We start from the raw sequence: 19,587 nt of genomic DNA, 5'->3' as shown, positions 1-19,587 counted from the left end.
AAGCCAAAGGCAGTGGAGATTTAAGATACATCAAAGTTGCTGGTGAACGCAGCAGGCCAGGCAGCATCTGTAGGAAGAAGTGCAGTCGACGTTTCAGGCCGAGACCCTTCGTCAGGACTAATTGAAGGAAGATTGAGTAAGGGCTTTCAAATCCCTTACTCACTCTTCTTTCAGTTAGTCCTGACGAAGGGTCTCGGCCTAAAACGTCGACTGTACCTCTTCCTAGAGATGCTGCCTGGCCTGCTGCGTTCACCAGCAACTTTGATGTGTGTTGCTTGAATTTCCAGCATCTGCAGAATTCCTGTTGTTTGGAGATTTAAGATCAGAGTTTTCCTTCTTGGACGAGCTACCAACCACGTGAGCTCCATCTGCCTGATAACCTTTCGATATTTACCTGTTGAATACTGAAAGACCCAGATGGAGAGGATATTTCAAATAGTGGGAGAGTCTATGACCAGAGAGCAGAGCCTCTGAATACACAGGTGTCCCTTTAAGACAGAGATGAGGAGGAATTTCTTTAACCAGAGGTTGGTGAATCTGTGGAATTCATTTTCATCTGTGGAAATCTGGAAAGAAGGCAGGAGAATGGGGTTGAGAGGAATAATAAATCGGCACCCTAGCTGTGGGTAACCAGTGCTTCATGATTTTATACCATAACATCCCTACTCTTTTTTTCTATGCCATGTTCTGATTATGCCTTTCACCTTCAGGGACCCTTGAATTTGTACACCTCTGTTCCTGAATTCTTCCTATAGCTCTACTATTCATTGTCTACACCCTCCCAGAGCTACACCATCATAAGACATAGGAGCAGAATTAGACCATTTGGCCCATTGAGTCTGCTCTGCTATTCCATCATGGCTAATTTATTATACTTCTCAAACCCGTTCTCCTGCCTTCTCCCCGTAACATCTGACACCCTGACTATCAACCTCTGCTTTAAATATGCCCGGTGACTTGGCCTCCACAGTCATCTGCTGGCAATAAATTCCAGTTTCACCCCCATCTGGGTAAAAGAAGTTCCTCCTCAGCTCTGTTCTAAATGGATGTCCCTCTATTCTGGGGCTATGTTATAGACCAGACCAGATTTCAAAGACATTCCCCCTCATTCTTCTAAACTTTAGCGAGTACAGACCCAGAGCCATCAAATGCTCCTCAAACGTTAACCATTTAATTCGCAGAATCACCTTTGCACTTATCAGGATTAAATTCTATCTGCCATTGCTCTGCTCATGTTACCAATTGATGAATGTTGTTCTATAGACTACAACTATCCTCCTCACTGTCAACAACAGTATCGATTAAGTCACTTGCAAAATTACTAATCATCCCTCCACACCCCCCCCCCTACAGTTTTATACCCAAACCATTAGTATATGTCACAGACAGTAAGGGTCCCAGCTTATATTATTGGTCATGGGCTTCCAATCACACAAACATCATGACCCACTGTTCCTGAATACCACAACAATTTTGGATCCAATTTGCCCTGGATTCTGTCAGCAGGTCAGGCAGCACCCACAAAGGGATGTGGGCAGGTCCAGAGGAAAGGTCTGGACCAGAAATGTTGACTGTCATTTTCCCTTCCTTGGTGCTGCCTGACTCCTTGAACTCCCCCAGTGTTTTGAAAGTTGCCCCAGATTCCAGCATCTACAGTGTACTCTGTCCCCGTCGGTCGTATGGGCAAAAGGGATGAGCCTAGACGGCCATCTGGTTGGGCATGTTAGAATTGAGCCGAAGAGTCTATTTCCACGGAAACACGAGGAAATCTGCAGATGCTGGAATTTCAAGCAACACTCATAAAAGTTGCTGGTGAACGCAGCAGGCCAGGCATCTCTAGGAACAGGTACAGTCGACGTTTCGGCCCGTAACTTTTATGTGTGTTGCTTGAGTCTATTTCCATGCTAATTACTGTATGACTGTCTAGAGGGGTGTGTTAAACAATCGTGCGTTATACTGGCACCAGGAACCCGATAGCGGGCCCTCTCTCCGCCGCAGTGCTCGATGACTCTAATAGAGCTGAATAGTTCTCTGCCAGATCCCCGAACGAAGCTTCGGGAAGAGAAAACGGGGTGGCGTTGATGAGGAAACCCCGGCCGCTGGTTATCTTGTCTGATCACACAGTGTCCTGGCGCTAATGCTTCCCGATCCTTGAAACGTGTTGGTGGTCCCCATGCACGGGCTGAGAACTGTCTGGGTGGGAAATTGATGAGTCTGCCTTTGAAAGGTATTTACGTCTGCGAGTTGGTGGGATATGAATGAGGGGGCCATTCAGTGTGTGGCTGTTTACACCTGACTTCATTACTTGTCTTGTTGGGATCGGGATCGGGAGCGGAGCCGGGTCAGCTGCCCGCGGAAGGGACTACAGGTGCGCAAACACAAAGGCTCGGAGCAAAAGAGACTTCATTCCCCCCCGAATCGCATACACGATGGCCGCTTGAATAGTCATAACATTTACAGAGAGATAAGGAATACAAAGGGCTACCAGGATAGTACCGCGGCTCTGATCCTGAAACAATCTGCTACGGTGTCAGAAGGTAACAATACTTAAAAGCATTCAGCTGCCTTTGTTCACTGGCTATTTGCCACCGATTCAAAGGTAAATATGAAGGTTTACAGCGAAGTCCCGGAGATAGGCTGCCCGTCCAGGTGATCTGCACCCATAACAGTCAGTGGTTGAGACAAGAACGGCCCCGGACTCGGATACCACCGCACCTCACAGGAAACTCACTGCCTCCAGGAACTGTAAACTTGCTGTGTTGAGCGGGAATGATGCAGCAAAATCGCTAATGAGCCAGAGTACTTTTCTTCCCGCAATCGCCCGCTGGCGTCAGGAAACCTTGAGTGCGGGCGCGTGCTTCACGTAGGCACGAGCATTCCAGTTTCGAAAAGTTAAGTTGAGGAAATACTGCTTTATTGGGCAAAACATAAACTTGAGGAATGCATTTATATCTAGTAACAGTGTGGCTTTTGGTTTGTTCAAAATTCGCTGTTCATCGACGGTGGTGACGAATCAGCGTATAGGAGGGAGATTGAAAATCTGGCTGAGTGGTGGCACAAACCAACCTCTCTCTGAATGTCAGCAAGACCAAGGGGCAGATTATTGACATGAGCCAGTCCTCATGGGGAGATTAGAGGTGGGGAGGGTCAGCAACTTTAAGTTCCTTTGTGTTATTATTTAAGAGGACCTGTCCTGGGCCCAGCACAGAAGAAGAAAGATAGCAGCACCTCTAATTCCTTAGGAGTGTGTGAAGATTTGGCAAGACATCTAAAACATTGACAAACTTCTATAGATATGTGGTGGAGAGTATATTGACTGATTGCATCACAGCCTGGTATGGAAATAGGAAATCCTACAAAAAGTAGTAGTTATGGCTGGCCCATCACAGGTAAAGCCCTACCCACCATTAAGCACATCTACACAGTGTTGTTGCAGGAAAGCAGCATCCATCATCAGGGCCCCCCACCACTCTCTCCTTGCTGCTGCCATTAGGAAGAGAAGTTAAGAGCTTCAGGACTCACACCACCAGGTTCAGGAACTGTTATTACCCTTCAACCACCAGACTCTTCAACCAAAGGTGATAACTTCACCCGCCCTATCACTAAAATGTTTGTGGACTCACTTTCAAGCACTCTTCATCTCATGTCTTGATATTTATTGCTTATTTATTCATTATTATCTCTTTCTTTTTGTATTTGCAGTATTTTTTTGCACACTGGTTGAACTCCTAGATGGAGCAGTTTTTCATTGCTTCTGTTTGGGTATTACATAGATTTGTTGAGTATACCCGCGAGAAAATTAATCTCAGGGTTGTATATAGTGACATATATGTACTTTGATACTAAATTTACTTTGAACTTTCAACAAATGGAGTTATGATTTAGTTGGAATTATGAACTATGAAGGCCTTCCACATGGCTGAAGCCGTGGGAAGATGTGCTGTCGATTTTATGCTACAAATTAGGACAAGGTTAAACCTGTCCGTTATTCGGTAAGATGGTGGCTGAACTGATTACGATTACACCACATTCCTGTCCCCCCCCCACCCCCACAGTGACCTTTCAATGCCTTGTTTATCGGGAAATTGTCTGCACTTCCTTAGAGCAGAGTTGAGGAGGAAAGTGGGGAGGTGGTGATTCTGTGGAATTCATTGCCTCAGGTGGCTGTGGAAACCACGTCATGGGTAGACATTGGAATGGGCCCAGAGGAGGTTCACGACAATAATTCTGGGAATGAAAGGATTAAAGTATGAGGAGGTTTTGACGGCTCGATGCCTGTACTTGCTGGAGTTTGAACAATGCGGGATGAGGTCATTGAAACTTACCAGATATTGAAAGATCTAGATAGAAGAAGTGTGGCAAGGACGTTCCCTATGGTGGGGGGGGGGGGTGTCTAGGACCAGAGGGCACAGTCTCAGAATAGAGGGATAGCAATTAGAACAGAGATGAGGAAGAATTTCTTTAGCCAGAGGGTGGTGAATCTGTGAAATTCATTGCCACAGGCTGCTGTGGAGGCCAAGTCATTGAATATATTTAAAGCAGAGGTTGATAGATTCTTGATTAGTCAGAGCACCAAAGGTTACAGGGAGAAGGAGGGTTGAGGGGGAAAATAAATCAGCCATGATAGGATGGCGATGCAGACTTGATGGGCTGAATGGTCAAATTCTGCTCCTATGTCTTATGGTTGGCCTTAAAAACACAAAGAGTCTGTCTTCGCCACCCCCTGAAGAAGGGAATTTCAGACTTTTGAGAGAAGTAAAATCATCTAATTAATACCTCAATTGGGCATCACTTCTGCAAGCACCGATAGCTCCAGATTCTCACAGAGAAGAAACACCCTCTCCAGTTCCATTCCTGCAAAGACTCCCAGGAATAGTTTGTTTCAAATGTTTCACCTCTCATTCTCTTGTCCCCCAGTGTGTTCAAGCCTTTCCTGTAACGCAGCCATCCGCAGTCTGGCAGGCCTTCTCTGAATTGGTTCAAATAGATTTGCATTTTCTCCCCTAAGGAGATACAGCGGACCCGAAAGGGTGTAGAATAAACCAAGTCAGAATGGACAGTGCATATATCCCCAAGTGACATGTCCTGTGGATTGATGGTGCATGGATGTTGCTGGCCAGAACAAGCCCTCAGCAGTCCACATATGAGTGCACACACATGCACGATCCAGCTTGTCTTCCACTGAGCGAACACTGGGGGGCAGCACCAATGGGAGGGGCCAGCCCCAATCCAGCATGGACACTGAACCACACTGCCTCTGCCATCTTCTCTCCTGAGTGGCTGCAAGAAGCAACTGCATTACCAGTGTCCGACAGCATCGTGCAATCGAAAAAATAAACGTCCAAGATAATCACTCGCTGTTAGAGCGCTACCGACTCCAACGCCTTCCTGTACCAGGCAGCAACACAGTCCACAACATGCCCAGCTCCTCCACTAACAAGCAACTCGCTGATGGAATTGACCTGCAATACTTGAAGTTCTTAATGTCCAGCAGTGGCTTGCAATTGTAAAAAGACAAAAACACCTACACTGCTGTGCCCCCCCTGGTTGTCCTTAACATTTTTCTAACTGATATTTGTTAATATAACTGGCAAACGTAAAATAATGTAGCAACTATTTTTGACGTTGTTGGCACACCTCTGTGTTGAATTTAACCCAGAGGTGGTATTGAAGGGGCGGAAATGAAAAGAACTGAAGTTGGACCCTCGGCAAGCAGCGGCTGCCTCTTACACACATTTGCAGATAACATAACTTTCTCCAACACTCCAGCTTAGTAACACACATCAAAGTTGCTGGTGAATGCAGCAGGTCAGGCAGCATCTCTAGGAAGAGGTACAGTCGACGTTTCAGGCCGAGACCCTTCAGCTTAGTGTTGGCTGTCTCAGCAATTATGCCCCTCTGGGTTATCGTTCTGGATGAATGCTGAGGTTTGACTCGTAGGGGTGCCGGGTGCCAAGAAGGAGGGGCCTCTGGGTTTGAGTCACTTCACTCAGAGGTGAAGTTCGAGCTAGGTTCGAGGTGCTTCCCACAGAAAGGCCACTGGGTTTGAGCGCTTGCTCTTCCCGAGGCTCTCGGAGATGTTATCAAAATTCTGAGATTTATGGATTGGACTGTAGCTCATATTGGCCTCTTTCAGCTTTTTTTTCACATTCTCGTCCTTTCTTTCTTGTTGGCGATTGGCAGGCTGGGGTTTTGGAGTTTGATGTTCTTGTTGTGTGTGGGTGATCTATTAGTTTTTGTACATAGAATAGTTACATGATAAATAGTAGAAAGACAGAAATAATTTTTTTTAAAAAGTGAGGTAGTGTTCATAGGTTCACCGTCCATTTAGAAATGAGATGGCAGAGGGGAAGATGCTGTCCTCCTTCCTGACAGTAACAATGAGAAGAACGTATATCCTGGGAGACAGGAGTCCTTAATAATGGACGCGGTCTTTTTGAGGCACTGCTCCTTGAAGCTCTGTTGGATACTGCAGAGGCTAGAGATGACTAATTTAACATCTTTCTGTAGCTTCTTTCAATCTTGTGCAGTAGCCCCTCCCCCCATACCAGACAGTGTTGCAACCTATCAGAATGCTCTCCACAGTACATCTATAGAAATTTTCAAGTGTTTTTGGTGACAAACCAAATCTCCTCAAACTCCTAATAAAATATAGTTGCTGTCTTGCCTTCTTTATAACTGCATTGATATGTTGGGACCAGGTTAGGTCCTCAGAAAGCTTGACACCCAGGCACCTGAAATTGCTCATTCTCTCCACTTCTGATCCCTCTATGAGAATTGGTTCGTGTTGCTTCATCTTACCCTTCCTGAAGTCCACAATCAGCTCTTTCGTCTTACTGATGTTGAGTGCAAGGCTGTTACCACTCAACTAGCTGGTATATCTCACTCCTGTACGCCCTCTCGTCGCCATCTGAGATTCTATTGACAATGGCTGTGTCTTCAGCAAATTTATAGATTGCATTTGAGCTATGCCTAGCCACACAGTCATGAGGGTAGAGAGAGTAGAGCAGTGGGCTAAGCACACACCCCTGAGGTGCACTAGTGTTGATCGTCAGCAAGGAAGAGATATTATCAGCAATCCTTATATATTGTGGTCTTCCGGTGAGGAAGCCGATGATTCAATTGCAGAGGGAGGTACAGAGGCACAGATTTTGTAGCTTATCAATCAGGACTGTGAGAATGGTGGTATTAAATGCTGAGCTATAGTCAACAAATAGCATCCTGACATAGGTATGTGTATTGTCCAGATGATCTAAGGCCGTGTGAAGAGCCATTGAGATTGTATCTGCCGTAGATCTATTGTGCTGATAGACAAATTGCAGAGGGTCCAGGTTCTTGCTGAGGCAGGTGTTGATTCAGGCCATGACCATGCTGTCAAAGCATTTCATCACTATAGATGTGAGTGCTACTGGGCAATAATCATTAAGGTAGCTCATACTACTCTTCTTAGGCACTGGTATAATTGTTGCCATTTTGAAGCAAGTGGGAAATTACTACTGTAGCAATGAGAGGTTGAAAATGCCTTGAATACACCCACCAGTTGGTTGGCACAAGTTTTCAGAGCCTTACCAGGTACTCCATCGCAGCCTGCCGCCTTGCGAAGGTTCACCTTCTTGAAAGAGCCTGACATCGGCTTCCGAGACAGAGATCACAGAGTCACCAGGTAAAACAGGGATCTTCACAGCTGTAGTTACATTCTCCCTTTCAAAGCAGGCATAGAAGGTGTTGAGCTCATCTGGTGGTGAAGCAAGGCTGCCATTCGTGCTATCGGGTTTTGCTTTGTAGGAAGTAACATTCAAGGTGACGGTTAATGCCTTAAATTCTTCGTAGTCCTAACTTTGTTTCATTTGCACTCCTGGCTGTTTCTGGCATCGCCAAGCTGAATGCTTGAAACTGCTGTGAGCAAAACAGTTCTGAATTGTTTTATTGATTATTTCTCGCCAACTGTCAATGACAAAAATCACTGGTTTTTGTAAACAAATGCACGCAACTGACATTATTTAAAAATAGTTTGCTCAAAACATGAATGTAGTGTCTTAATGTCTGCACAAGTTCACGCGACTGACACTAGTTAGAACCTTAAACACAAAATAATCTGCAGATGCTGGAGTCAAAGCAACACTCACAACACGCTGGAGGAACTCAGCGGGTCGGGCAGCATCCGTGGAAACAATGAGTCGACGTTTCGGGCCGGAACCCTTTGTCAGGACTGTAGGGGGAAGGGGCAGAGGCCCTATAAAGAAGGTGGGGGGAGGGTGGGAAGGAGAAGGCTGGTAGGTTCCAGGTGAAAAACCAGTAAGGGAAAAGACAAAGGGGTGGGGGAGGGGAGACAGGGAGGTGATGGGCAGGAAAGGTGAAGAAAGAATAGGGGAAAACACAATGGATAGCAGAAGGAGGCGAAACCATGAGGGAGGTGGTAGGCAGCTGGGGGAGGGGGCAGAGTGACATAGGGGTAGGGGAAGGGAGGGGGAGGGAATTACCAGAAGTTGGAGAATTCTATATTCATACCAAGGGGCTGGAGACTACCTAGACTGTATATGAGGTGTTGCTCCTCCAACCTGAGTTTAGCCTCATCATGGCAGTAGAGGAGGCCATGTTTGGACATATCTGAATGGGAGAGGGAAGCAGAGTTGAAGTGGGTTGCTACTGGGAGATCCTGTCTGTTTTGGCAGACGGAGCGGAGGTGCTTGACGAAGCGGTCCCCCAATCTGGGTCGGGTTTCACCGATGTAGAGGAGGCCACACTGGGAGCACCGGATGCAATAGATGACCCCAACAGACTCACAAGTGAAGTGTTGCCTCACTTTGGGGCCCTGAATGGTGGCAAGTGAGGAGGTGTAGGGACAGATGTAGCACTTGCATTTACAGGGATAAGTGCCAGGTGGGAGATCCGTGGGGAGGGACATGTGGACCAGGGAGTCGCTGAGGGACCGATCCTTCACTTGTGAGTCTGCTGGGGTCATCTATTGCACCCGGTGCTCCCGGTGCGGCCTCCTCTACATCGGTGAAACCCGACACAGATTGGGGGACCGCTTCGTCGAGCACCTCCGCTCCGTCCGCCAAAACAGACAGGATCTCCCAGTAGCCACCCACTTCAACTCTGCTTTCCACTCCCATTCAGATATGTCCATACATGGCCTCCTCTACTACCATGATGAGGCTAAGCTCAGGTTGGAGGAGCAACACCTCATATACCATCTAGGTAGTCTCCAGCCCCTTGGTATGAACATAGAATTCTCCAACTTCTGGTAATTCCCTCCCCCTCCCTTCCTCTATCCCTATTTCACTCTGCCCCCTCCCCCAGCTGCCTATCACCTCCCTCAAGGTTCCGCCTCCTTCTAATACCCATTGTGTTTTCCCCTATTCCTTCTTCACCTTTCCTGCCTATCACCTCCCTGCTTCCCCTCCCCCACCCCTTTATCTTTCCCCTTACTGGTTTTTCACCTGGAACCTACCAGCCTTCTCCTTCCCACCCTGCCCCCACCTTCTTTATAGGGCCTCTGCCCCTTCCCTCTACAGTCCTGATGAAGGGTTCTGGCCCGAAATGTCAACTGATCTTTTCCACAGATGCTGCCCGACCTGCTGAGTTCCTCCAGCGTGTTGTGGGTGTTACTAGTTAGAACCTGTTCGGCAAATCTCCTGCCCCAAATAAATGGTATAAGGTTCCGCATAAAGGAAGGAAACCAATTTTCATGATTAGTTTTTGTTCTTTAAGAGTTATCCCAAATAAGCGGCTTCCCCGATCAACCGATGGCCCAATTCATTGTATTACTCTGCATGCTCCTGTGAAGAGAGAATTCTAATGTTGGACATTGACTCACACTGGTCTGTGGTGCCCTGGTTCCAGTTTCTGAATGGCTGCAGAACTGGAACTGGGCTCCTTCATTAACACAAGAGATTCTGCAGACAACACACATCGAAGTTGCTGGTGAACGCTGCAGATGCTGGAAATCAGAGTAACACACAGAGTAACGCGCTCTGCAGGCAGACAGAGTAACGCGCTCTGCAGGCACACAGAGTAACGCGCTCTGCAGGCCAAGCTGCACCTACTTCTATTGATGAACAGTCCTCGATGATCATTGTTGCCTGAAAAGTCTGAAAAGAAACAGTATAATGAAAAATTAAAGCATAGAAAACCATCATTTTTTGTATGTAGATGATTTACTTTTATCATGTTATTGAAGGGTGTGGAAAGCGACTTTGATTTCTCCAGCTTCTGGTAATTATTCTCCTCTCCCTTCATCTCCCATTTTTTCAGTTACCCACTACGACCCTGTCCTACCTATTCTCTTATCCTCACCTGCCTATCACCTCCCCCTGGTGCCCCTCCTCCTTTCTTCTCTCCCATAGTCCAACCTCCTCTCCTATCAGGTTCCTTCTTTTCCATCTATCATCTCCCAGCTTCTTACTTCATTCCTCCTCCCTTAACCAGCTGGCTTCACCAATCACCTTCTAGCTTGTCTTGCCTCTCCTCCCCCCACAGTCTATTGTGGCTCCTTCCCCTTCTTTCCCAGTTCTAAAGAAGGGCCTCATCCCGAGCCGTTGACTGTCTATTTCCCTCCACAGGCGCTGCCTGACCTGCTGAGTTCCTCCAGCATTTTGTGTGTGTTCCTCTGGGCTCAGTCATTGACTGGTGCAGTTTCATCACAGATCCTCCTCACTTGGGCCGGGTGGATTTGGCGCCGTTGTCCCTGTTGGTCAAGGTTGCTAAGACTTGGGTTTACTTTCACTTCTTCCAATGCAGCATGAAAAATCTTTTCCTCCTCCTTTGAGATTAAAAAAAGATTAGGTTTTTATTTGTCTCACATGCATCAAAATATCAAAATATACAGTGAAATGTGGCATTTGTGTCAAAGCAAGTCAGCAAGGATTGGGCTGGGCATCCCACCAGTGTCGCCACGCTTCCAGTGCCATCATAGCTTGTCCACAACACACTAACCATAGCCGTGCGTCTTTGAACTGGGGGAGGAATCCAGACTCCCAGAGTAAACCCACGCGGTCACGGGGAGAATGTACAGGCAGCGGCGGGAATTGAACCCCAGTTGATGATCACTGGTGCTGTAAAGAGATGCTCTAACTGCTTCGCTACCCTGCCTCCCTTAGCGCATTGTATTTTGTGTGTAACAACAAAGAATTTCACCTCACATATGACAGTGATAATAAACATGATTCAAATTCTGATACTGCCCACACAAGCAATGTTTCGTGGCCTCCAGCCATCTCCAAACCTTGCAGCCAATGAAATACTCCGGAAACATAGTCATTGTCAGAAACTATGCAGCTGGCCTGGATTTAGAGTAAAGTTTTAATGATATTACTTTAGGGATATAAGTATTGACAGGGGCAAGGGAGTCAATACTCTTCCAATAAAGTATCCTGCAAATATTAGTGAAACTGTCTGTTCACACTCTGCCAGGTATGGAACACTGACTGATGCTCCATTTAGTCTGTCTCTGCTCTTTTGTGTGTACAGTGTGCTGATCATGTGAGATTTCTCTGACTTCAGTCGAACATATGCAGGTCATTCTATACAGGAAATGTTAAAATCACGTACTGTATATAGACGATCCCTTATTTATGTGGGGGGGGGGAGCGTGGTTGGTTGGATGGGTGTGGTAATTTGCAATTTCCCGTAACACGAGGCTATGTCATCTGAGCATGTGTTGATTTATTTACTTTTTAATATATATATGCCTTGAGAACAATCTTGGTTCTGTATTTGGGTAGTGATTTGTGGATTTCTGTAAGGACGAATGGCCATAGCACAGGAGTTGCCTGTATTTGGAATGGCGGCCGTGAAGAATATACTGGTTTACCTGATGTTTACAAGAAACCCTGGTCAGAATCTCATGAGTGTAATTTGTTGATCATGGCCCAGTATATTGATAATTCCAAAAATGTACAATACCGTGGTCAAAGACTAGTACGTATAGTATTCAAGTCTTCTCCACATTACAGGAAGATATCTGAAGCCCCACAGCAGCTGGTCAATCCATTCTGTCCACCTCCCGAGCTCTCATATGTGTGGGTATTCGAAGTCCAAAGTATAAATTATAAGAGAGCAAGAGTGCGTACCTGTCCCCACATTGAGATTCTTTTTCTTGCAAGCATACTTAGTAAATCTATAGAATAGTAACTGTAAACAGGATTGATGCAAGAGCGTAGAAGACAGCAAACTGTGCAAATGCAAACATAAATAAGTAGCAATAAATAACGAGAGCATGAAATAACAAGGTAGGGTTCTTAAAGTGAGATTATTAGCTGTGGGAACTTCTCAATAGATGAGTGTAGTTATCCTCTTTTGTTCAAGAGCCTGATGGTTGAGGGGTAGTAACTGTTCTTGAACCAATTCGTAAACTGGGGAGGACCTGTTACCAGTCACAATTGATTATATGTGGTGTGATAGACACAGTATGCTGACTGCAATATTTTACTCACAGTTTTCCAATCACGTGTGGGCACGTGGCCAAGTGGTTAAGGCATTCGACTAGCGACCTGAAGGTCGTGAGTTCGAGCCCCAACCGAGGCAGCGTGTTGTGTCCTTGAGCAAGGCACTTAACCACACAGTGCTCTGTGATGACACTGGTGCCGAGCTGTATCGGCCTTTGCCCTTCCCTTGGACAACATTGGTGCCGTGGAGAGGGGAGACTTGCAGCATGGGCAACTGCTGGTCTTCCATACAACCTTGCCCAAGCCTGCGCCCTGGAGAGTGAAGACTTCCCAGGCGCAGATCCATGAAGTCACAAGACTAATGGATGCCTTATAAATTCCAATCACACTTTCAAGAGATGTACACTGACTATATCTCTATTGCAGTCTGATGCAGACAATCACCTGTTTTTAATATACAAACCAATTTTCTGCTGTCCTTTAACACAACCCATTCTTCGTTTTCTCACCAGGATTTGCTGCATTTGACGGAAGCTGACCTGAGACAGCTGGGAATTCAGAATCAGACACACAGGACTTATATTGTATCCAACATTTCCCTCCTCCAGGAGAGGGAGAGACAGAAAGGTATTTCATCACAAGATCAAACTCGTCCATTGTTCTGTTGTGTGTGTGTGTGGAAAGAACTACTGTAGCTGTTTACAAGCTAACGTACAGATTTTAGATCTGTTTAAGACCATAAGACATAGGAGGCCATTTGGCCCATTGAGCCTGCTCTGCCATTCCATCATGGCCGACTTATTTTCCCTCTCACCCCAGTCTCCTGCCTTCTCTCCATAATCTCGACACCCTTTCTAATCAAGGACCTATCAACCTCCACTTTAATATACCCAATGACATGGCCTTTTCAGCTGTCTATGGCAATGAGTTCCAGAGATTTGCCATCCATTGGCTAAAGAAGCTCCTGCTCGTCTCCGTTCTAAAAGAGTGTTCTTCCACTCTGAGTCGGTGCCCTCTGGTTTTATCGATTATCTTTGGACATAGGACAATATTTAGTTATGTTGGGCGCCCATCTTATTAATGTTAATCTCCTTCATCATAATACCTGGGCAAAAAAAAATACATACTAATTGGTCAGTTAGTGGATACCAACCTTATGTCTGAGTCATATGGTTGTGATTCAAGTCCCACTGCTGAAAGTTAAATGCAATGGTAGTCTGACAACTGAGTGAGTGCTGCTCTTGCCAGAGGTTCTATGGCTCTTCCCCTCCTCAGATCCCATAGAGGTATCTGTCAAAGAGCACAGAGGTTTTCCCCAGTCTCCCATTTACTATTTCTCCTGAACTAACAAGTATTCGGTGTATCCTGCTTCCGGAGGGAGTGACAGAAATGAATTCCATCACAAGATAATACAAAAGTAGAATCAGAATCAGGCTTAATATCACCAGCATCTGTCGTGAAATTTGTTAACTTTACGGCAGCAGTACAATGAAATACTTGATAAATCAATATAGAGCAAAAAATGAATTACAGTAAGTATATATATGTCTATTAAATAGTGAAATTAAAATAAGCAGTGCAAAAAAATAAAAAAAAAAGGTGAGGTAGGGTTCATGGGTTCAATGTCCATTTAGAAATCGGATGGCAGAGGGGAAGAAGCTGTTCCTGAATCACTGAGTGTGTGCCTTCAGGCTTCTGTATCTCCTTCCCTATGGTAACAGTGAGACGAGAACATGCCCTGGGTGATGGAGGTATGGAGGTCCTTAATGATGGACTCCACCTTCTGAAGGCACCACACCCTGAGGATATCTTGGATATTATGGAGGCTAGTACCCATGATGGAGCTGGCTAGTTTTACAATTTCTGCAACTTGCTCCGATCCCGTGCAGTCGCTCCGCCCCTCCCCCTCCCATACCAGCAGGTAATGCAGCCAGTCAGAATGAGCTTCACAGTACACGTGTAGAGATTTTCCAGTATTTTAGTTGACAAACCAAACCTCTTCAAACTCCAAATGAAGTATAGCCACAGTCTTGCCTTCTTTATAGCTGCATCAATATTTTGTGTACGGGTTAGGAAACATAATACACACGGTCCAAATTTTAGAGAACAACAGCAAATGGTGAACACATAAGATGCTGGAGGAACTCAGCAAGTCAGCAGCATCTATGGTGGTGTTCCTTTTTAATGCTATACACAAAGCATTAACACTTCTTCACTCCTGTAGGGAACCCCTCCCGTAGTGAGGGCCATCATAATATTTGCCCTTATAATTTGCTTGCAAAACATTGGGACATCAACGGTTTATTTCCCTCCATAGATGCTGCCTGACCTGCTGAGTTCCTCCAGCATTTTGTGTGTGTGTGTTCCTCTGGATTTCAGCATCTGCACACTCTCTCATGTTTAGTAAATGCTTAAATCTTAAGATGAGGCACAGAGAGTAACATGTAATACAAGTTAAAATTTCAGGTCAAAATCTTTTTATTGGGTCCAAATTAAGCACAAATAAAGGCCTTTGCTCTCAATCTTCGTTGATATTGTTAAGACCAATTACTAGGATGCCATTCCAACCCCGAGTGCTCCTGTGTGGAGTTCACACATTCTCTCTGTGACAATGTGCACCTCTTGGTGTTCCACTTTCCACGCAGATCTCAAAGATGAACCAGTTGGTGGGTAAATTGTCTGTGATCAAGTGACTCTCGTGGGTAAGTGAATGTTAAAATCTTGGGGTGTTGATGAAAATAAAACAAGGGATTACTGATTGAAAGTCATCATCATCATCACTGTGTGTCATGTCATATGATGTGGGTGGAAGATTATGGTCTATGACCATGATTTTTCTACACAAGTGGTTTGCCATTGTCTTCTTCTAGACAGTGTCTTTATAAGACGGGTGAACCCAGCTATTATCAACACTCTTCGGAGATTGTCTACCCGGCATCAGTGCTCACATAACCGGGGCTTCCGACATGCATCAGCTGCTCATATGACTGGCCACCGCCCGCTCCCATGGTTTCACGTGACCCTGATCGGTGGGGTGGGGTTAAGCAGATGTTACACCATGCCCAGGGGTGACGTGCAGACTAGTAGAGGGAAAGAGCGCCTTGCTCCTCCTTTGGTAGAGATGTATCTCCACCCCACCACCCTGTGCAGGCTAATTGGGCTAAAGGGTCCGAATCTGCAATACATAGCTCTGTGACGTTTGGAATCCGAAGGGCATGACTGGATTCAGTCGTGGAGGAAGGTACTCTCACAGTATTTAAAAGATGTTTAGACAAGCACTTTAATCACCCAGGCATAGAAGGCTATGTATGGATCAGATGCTCGTATATATGGAATTGGTATAGATAGATACCTGTTGGTCAGCACAGGCATGATGGGCCAAAGGGTCTCCTTCTGTGCCCTATGACTGTGATCGCACAACAGCGAATAGCTTGGAGATGAATCATATTTTGCACAGTGATCCAAGTTACTTGGAATTGGTTTATCATTGTCACATGTACAGTGAAAAGCTTGTCTTGCATATTGTTCTTACAGATCAAATCATTACACAGTGCATCAAGGTAGAAGATAAAGAGATTAAAGATTAGCTCTATTTGTCATTTGTACATCACAATATACAGTGAAAGGTGTTAGCGTCAATGAGTCCAAGTATTACAAGGACTTTGTCCTGGGGGCTGTCTCCACTCCTCTAGCGCCAGCACGGCGTGCCCACACAGCTCTTTAACCGTCTCACATATGTCTTTGGAATGTGGGAGGAAATCAGAGAACCTGGAGGAAACCTAAGTCGTCACAGGGAGAACGTACAAACTCCTTCCAGACAGTGGCAGGAATTGAACTCCTGTTGGTGATCACGGGCGCTGTAAAGCATTGAGCTAACCACTACACTACCGTGTCACCTGGTATAAGGTAAAATAATAACTGAATATAGAATGCAGTGTCAGACATCCCACCCTGCAAAAACTCATTTCAGGGAGGTAGCACCATCAATTTACGGGAAACTCCTGGAACTTCCGGAGAGGTGGGATGTCTGCAATAGAGTAGCTCCTTAGCAGCCAGCCAGCTAGTTTAAATAACATTAGCTATGCTAATGAATGAATGACACCTGTTAAACTCCTCAACGTGTCTTTTACAGTCTTAACCCACCATGGGCAATAGAAAAGTCACTGTTGCAAACAGTGCAGCGAGCAACACTGTCATTATTTTGACCCCTGTTAGGCAGGGGTACACTTTAGGGTAATCTGGGGTGACGTACGTTTTATATTTTTTTTGGATCTCTCCCTCCCCCTCCAACTTTCAAATCCCTTACTCACTCTTCCTTCAGTTAGTCCTGACGAAGGGTCTCGGCCTGAAACGTCGACTGCACCTCTTCCTACAGATGCTGCTTGGCCTGCTGCGTTCACCAGCAACTTTGATGTGTGTTGCTTGAATTTCCAGCATCTGCAGAATTCCTGTTGTTTACGTTTTATATTTTCTTTTTTTGGAACACTCTCCCATGGCACGCTCTTGCTTGCTTTCTCTCTCGCTCGCGCGCTCTCTCTTGCTTTCTCTCGCTCGCTTGCTCTCAAAAAATTGATTTCCGTGATATTGTATATAATTTGTGGGCATCAGGGAGCCACTATTAATATGCGGGAGACTCCTGGAACTTCCGGGAGAAGTGGGATGTCTGCAGTGTAACAGCTACAGAGACAGTGAAGTGCAGATAAACAATAAGATAATAACGAGGTAAATTGTGAGGTCAAGAGTCCATTTTATCGCACAAGGGAGTGGCATGATGGCATATCAATTAGCGAGTCACTTTACAGTGCCATCAATCACTGACTGGGGTTGAATTTTCCTCCACTGTCTGTAAGGAGTTTGTACATTCTCCCTGTTACCAGGAACAGAGGGAGAGGTGAGGGGTCAGGTTAAGATTTAGAGACAGGGATGTGGGGGAGTTAGAGGTCAAGCCAGAGCCTGGACTTCTACTCCACACTTTGCGTCCGAGGGCCAGTGACATGGATGTGTGTTGAAGTTGTCGGGGGAGGGAACAGGCCAATGAGGACAAGGACTGGTCGAACCCCCACCCACCCCAAATCAGCAAGAAGTTGGCAAGTTCCAGGATCAGTGTTCCATCCAGGTAGGAGGTCAGTGACCCCTAGGCTGGCAAGCTGGCGAGACCGGAGTTCGAGGCCTAATGTTCAGGATCCTGTCATTAGCGAGTACGGAGTTCGAGGCCTGGTGTTCCGTGTCCTCATTCGTTGTTACCAGCGGGTCCTGGGGTCGATTCCGAAGACATCGGAAGTCAGTCACATGCAGGTCCAAAGGTGGAGTATCAATGGCCAAAGCCCTAGGTCTATAAGTGCACTGTTAAAGTCAAAAGTCCAGGTCATTTTGGTCGTAGTATCCATTCCACCTCAGGCCAATACCAATCAGGCTTTAGATGATCTGAGCAATGGGATCAACATGCACGAAACAGCGCATCCTAACACCTTCACCATCGTTTTGGGAGATTTTAACCTGGCCAGGCCAGTTTGAAAAAATCACTACCATCAACAGATGACTTGCAATACCAGAGGAAACAACACACTGGACCATTGCTACACCACCATCAAGAATGCCTACCGTGCTATTCCACGGCGTCACTTCAGGAAGTCTGATCACCTGGCTGTACTTCTACTCCCTGAGTATAGGCAGAGACTGAAGACTGTAGCACTAGTAGTGAGGACCAAGAAGGTATGGACAAGGGAAGCACAGGAGCAACTACAGGACCGCTTTGAATCGGTGGACTGGACTTTATTCAGGGATTCATCTTCAAATCTGGATGAGTATGCGGCAGTTGTTACCGACATCATTAAAATCTGTGTGGGTGAGTGTGTGCCTACAAAGACCTACTGAACATTCCCAAACCAAAAACCGTGGATGAACCAGGAGGTACGTTGTCTGCTGAAGGCTAGATCTGTGGCATTCAAGTCTGGCGATCCAGATCTGTACTAGAAAACAAGGTATGATTTGCGGAAGGCTATTTCAAGGGCAAAATTATCGAACGAGGTTGGAGGTGATATTGGATGCACGACAACTCTGGCAGGGCTTGCAAGACATTACTTCCTATAAAGCAAAACCCAATAGCATGAATGGCAGCAATGCTTCACTACCAGATGAACTCAATACTTTATATGCCCACTTTGAAAGGGAGAACACAACTATAGCTGGGAAGATCCCTGCTGCACCCAGTGACCCTGTGATCTCCGTCTCAGAGGCTAATCTTAGACTGTCTTTAAAGAGAGTGAACCCTCACAAGGCAGAAGGTCCTGATGGAGTACCTGGTAAGGCTCTGAAAACCTGTGCCAACCAACTAGCAGGAGTACTCAAGGACATTTTCAACCTCTCACTGCTACGGGCAGAAGTTCCCACTTGCTTCAAAAAGGCAACAATTATACCAGTGCCAAAGAAGAATAATGTGGGCTGCCTTAATGACTATCACCCGGTAGCGCTCACATCCACAAGTAATGAAATGCTTTGAGAGGTTGTTTATGACTAGACTGAACTCCTGCCTCAGCAAGGACCTGGACCCATTGCAATTTGCCTATCACCACAATAGGTCAACGGCAGACACAATCTCAATGGCTCTCCATGAGGCTTTAGACCACCTAGACAACACAAACATCTAAACAACACACATCAAAGTTGCTGGTGAACGCAGCAGGCCAGGCAGCATCTGTAGGAAGAGGTGCAGTCGACGTTTCAGGCTGAGATGCTGTTCATCAGTTATAGCTCAGCATTTAACACCGTCATTCCCACAATCCTGATTGAGAAGTTGCAGAACCTGGGCCTCTGTACCTCCCTCTGCAATTGGATCCTTGACTTCCTAAGTGGAAGACCACAATCTGTGTGGATTGGTGATAACACATCCTCCTCGCTGACAACTAACACTGGTGCACCTCAGGGGTGTGAGCTCAGCCCACTGCTCTACTCTTTATACCCATGACTGTGTGGCTAGGCATAGCTCAAATACCATCTATAAATCTGCTGACGATACAACCATTGTTAGTGAAATCTCAGGTGGTGACAAGAGGGCGTACAGGAGTGAGATATGCCAACTAGTGGAGTGGTGCCACAGCATCAGCCTGGCACTCAACGTCAGTCAGACGAAGGAGCTGATTGTGAACTTCAGGAAGGGTAAGATGAAGGAACACATACCAGTCCTCATAGAAGGATCAGA

General features: G+C 46.1%; 1 protein-coding gene across 3 annotated transcripts in view; it reads left to right on the top strand.

Annotated features, from left to right (window-relative positions):
- bcar3 (BCAR3 adaptor protein, NSP family member) overlaps window positions 1-19,587 on the top strand; it is a 209,905-nt gene that overhangs the window by 81,167 nt on the left and 109,151 nt on the right. For all 3 annotated transcript variants that reach the window (XM_072273465.1, XM_072273466.1, XM_072273468.1), the window contains one exon: window positions 12,902-13,016. In XM_072273465.1, the coding sequence (XP_072129566.1) occupies window positions 12,902-13,016 (115 nt within the window). The remainder of the gene's footprint in view (window positions 1-12,901; window positions 13,017-19,587) is intronic.

The sequence above is a fragment of the Mobula birostris genome, chromosome 12 (genome assembly GCF_030028105.1).
Source record: "Mobula birostris isolate sMobBir1 chromosome 12, sMobBir1.hap1, whole genome shotgun sequence".
NCBI lineage: Eukaryota > Metazoa > Chordata > Chondrichthyes > Myliobatiformes > Myliobatidae > Mobula > Mobula birostris.
Note: the sequence above shows the minus strand (reverse complement) of the source record. Positions and strands in the feature narration are given on the sequence as shown.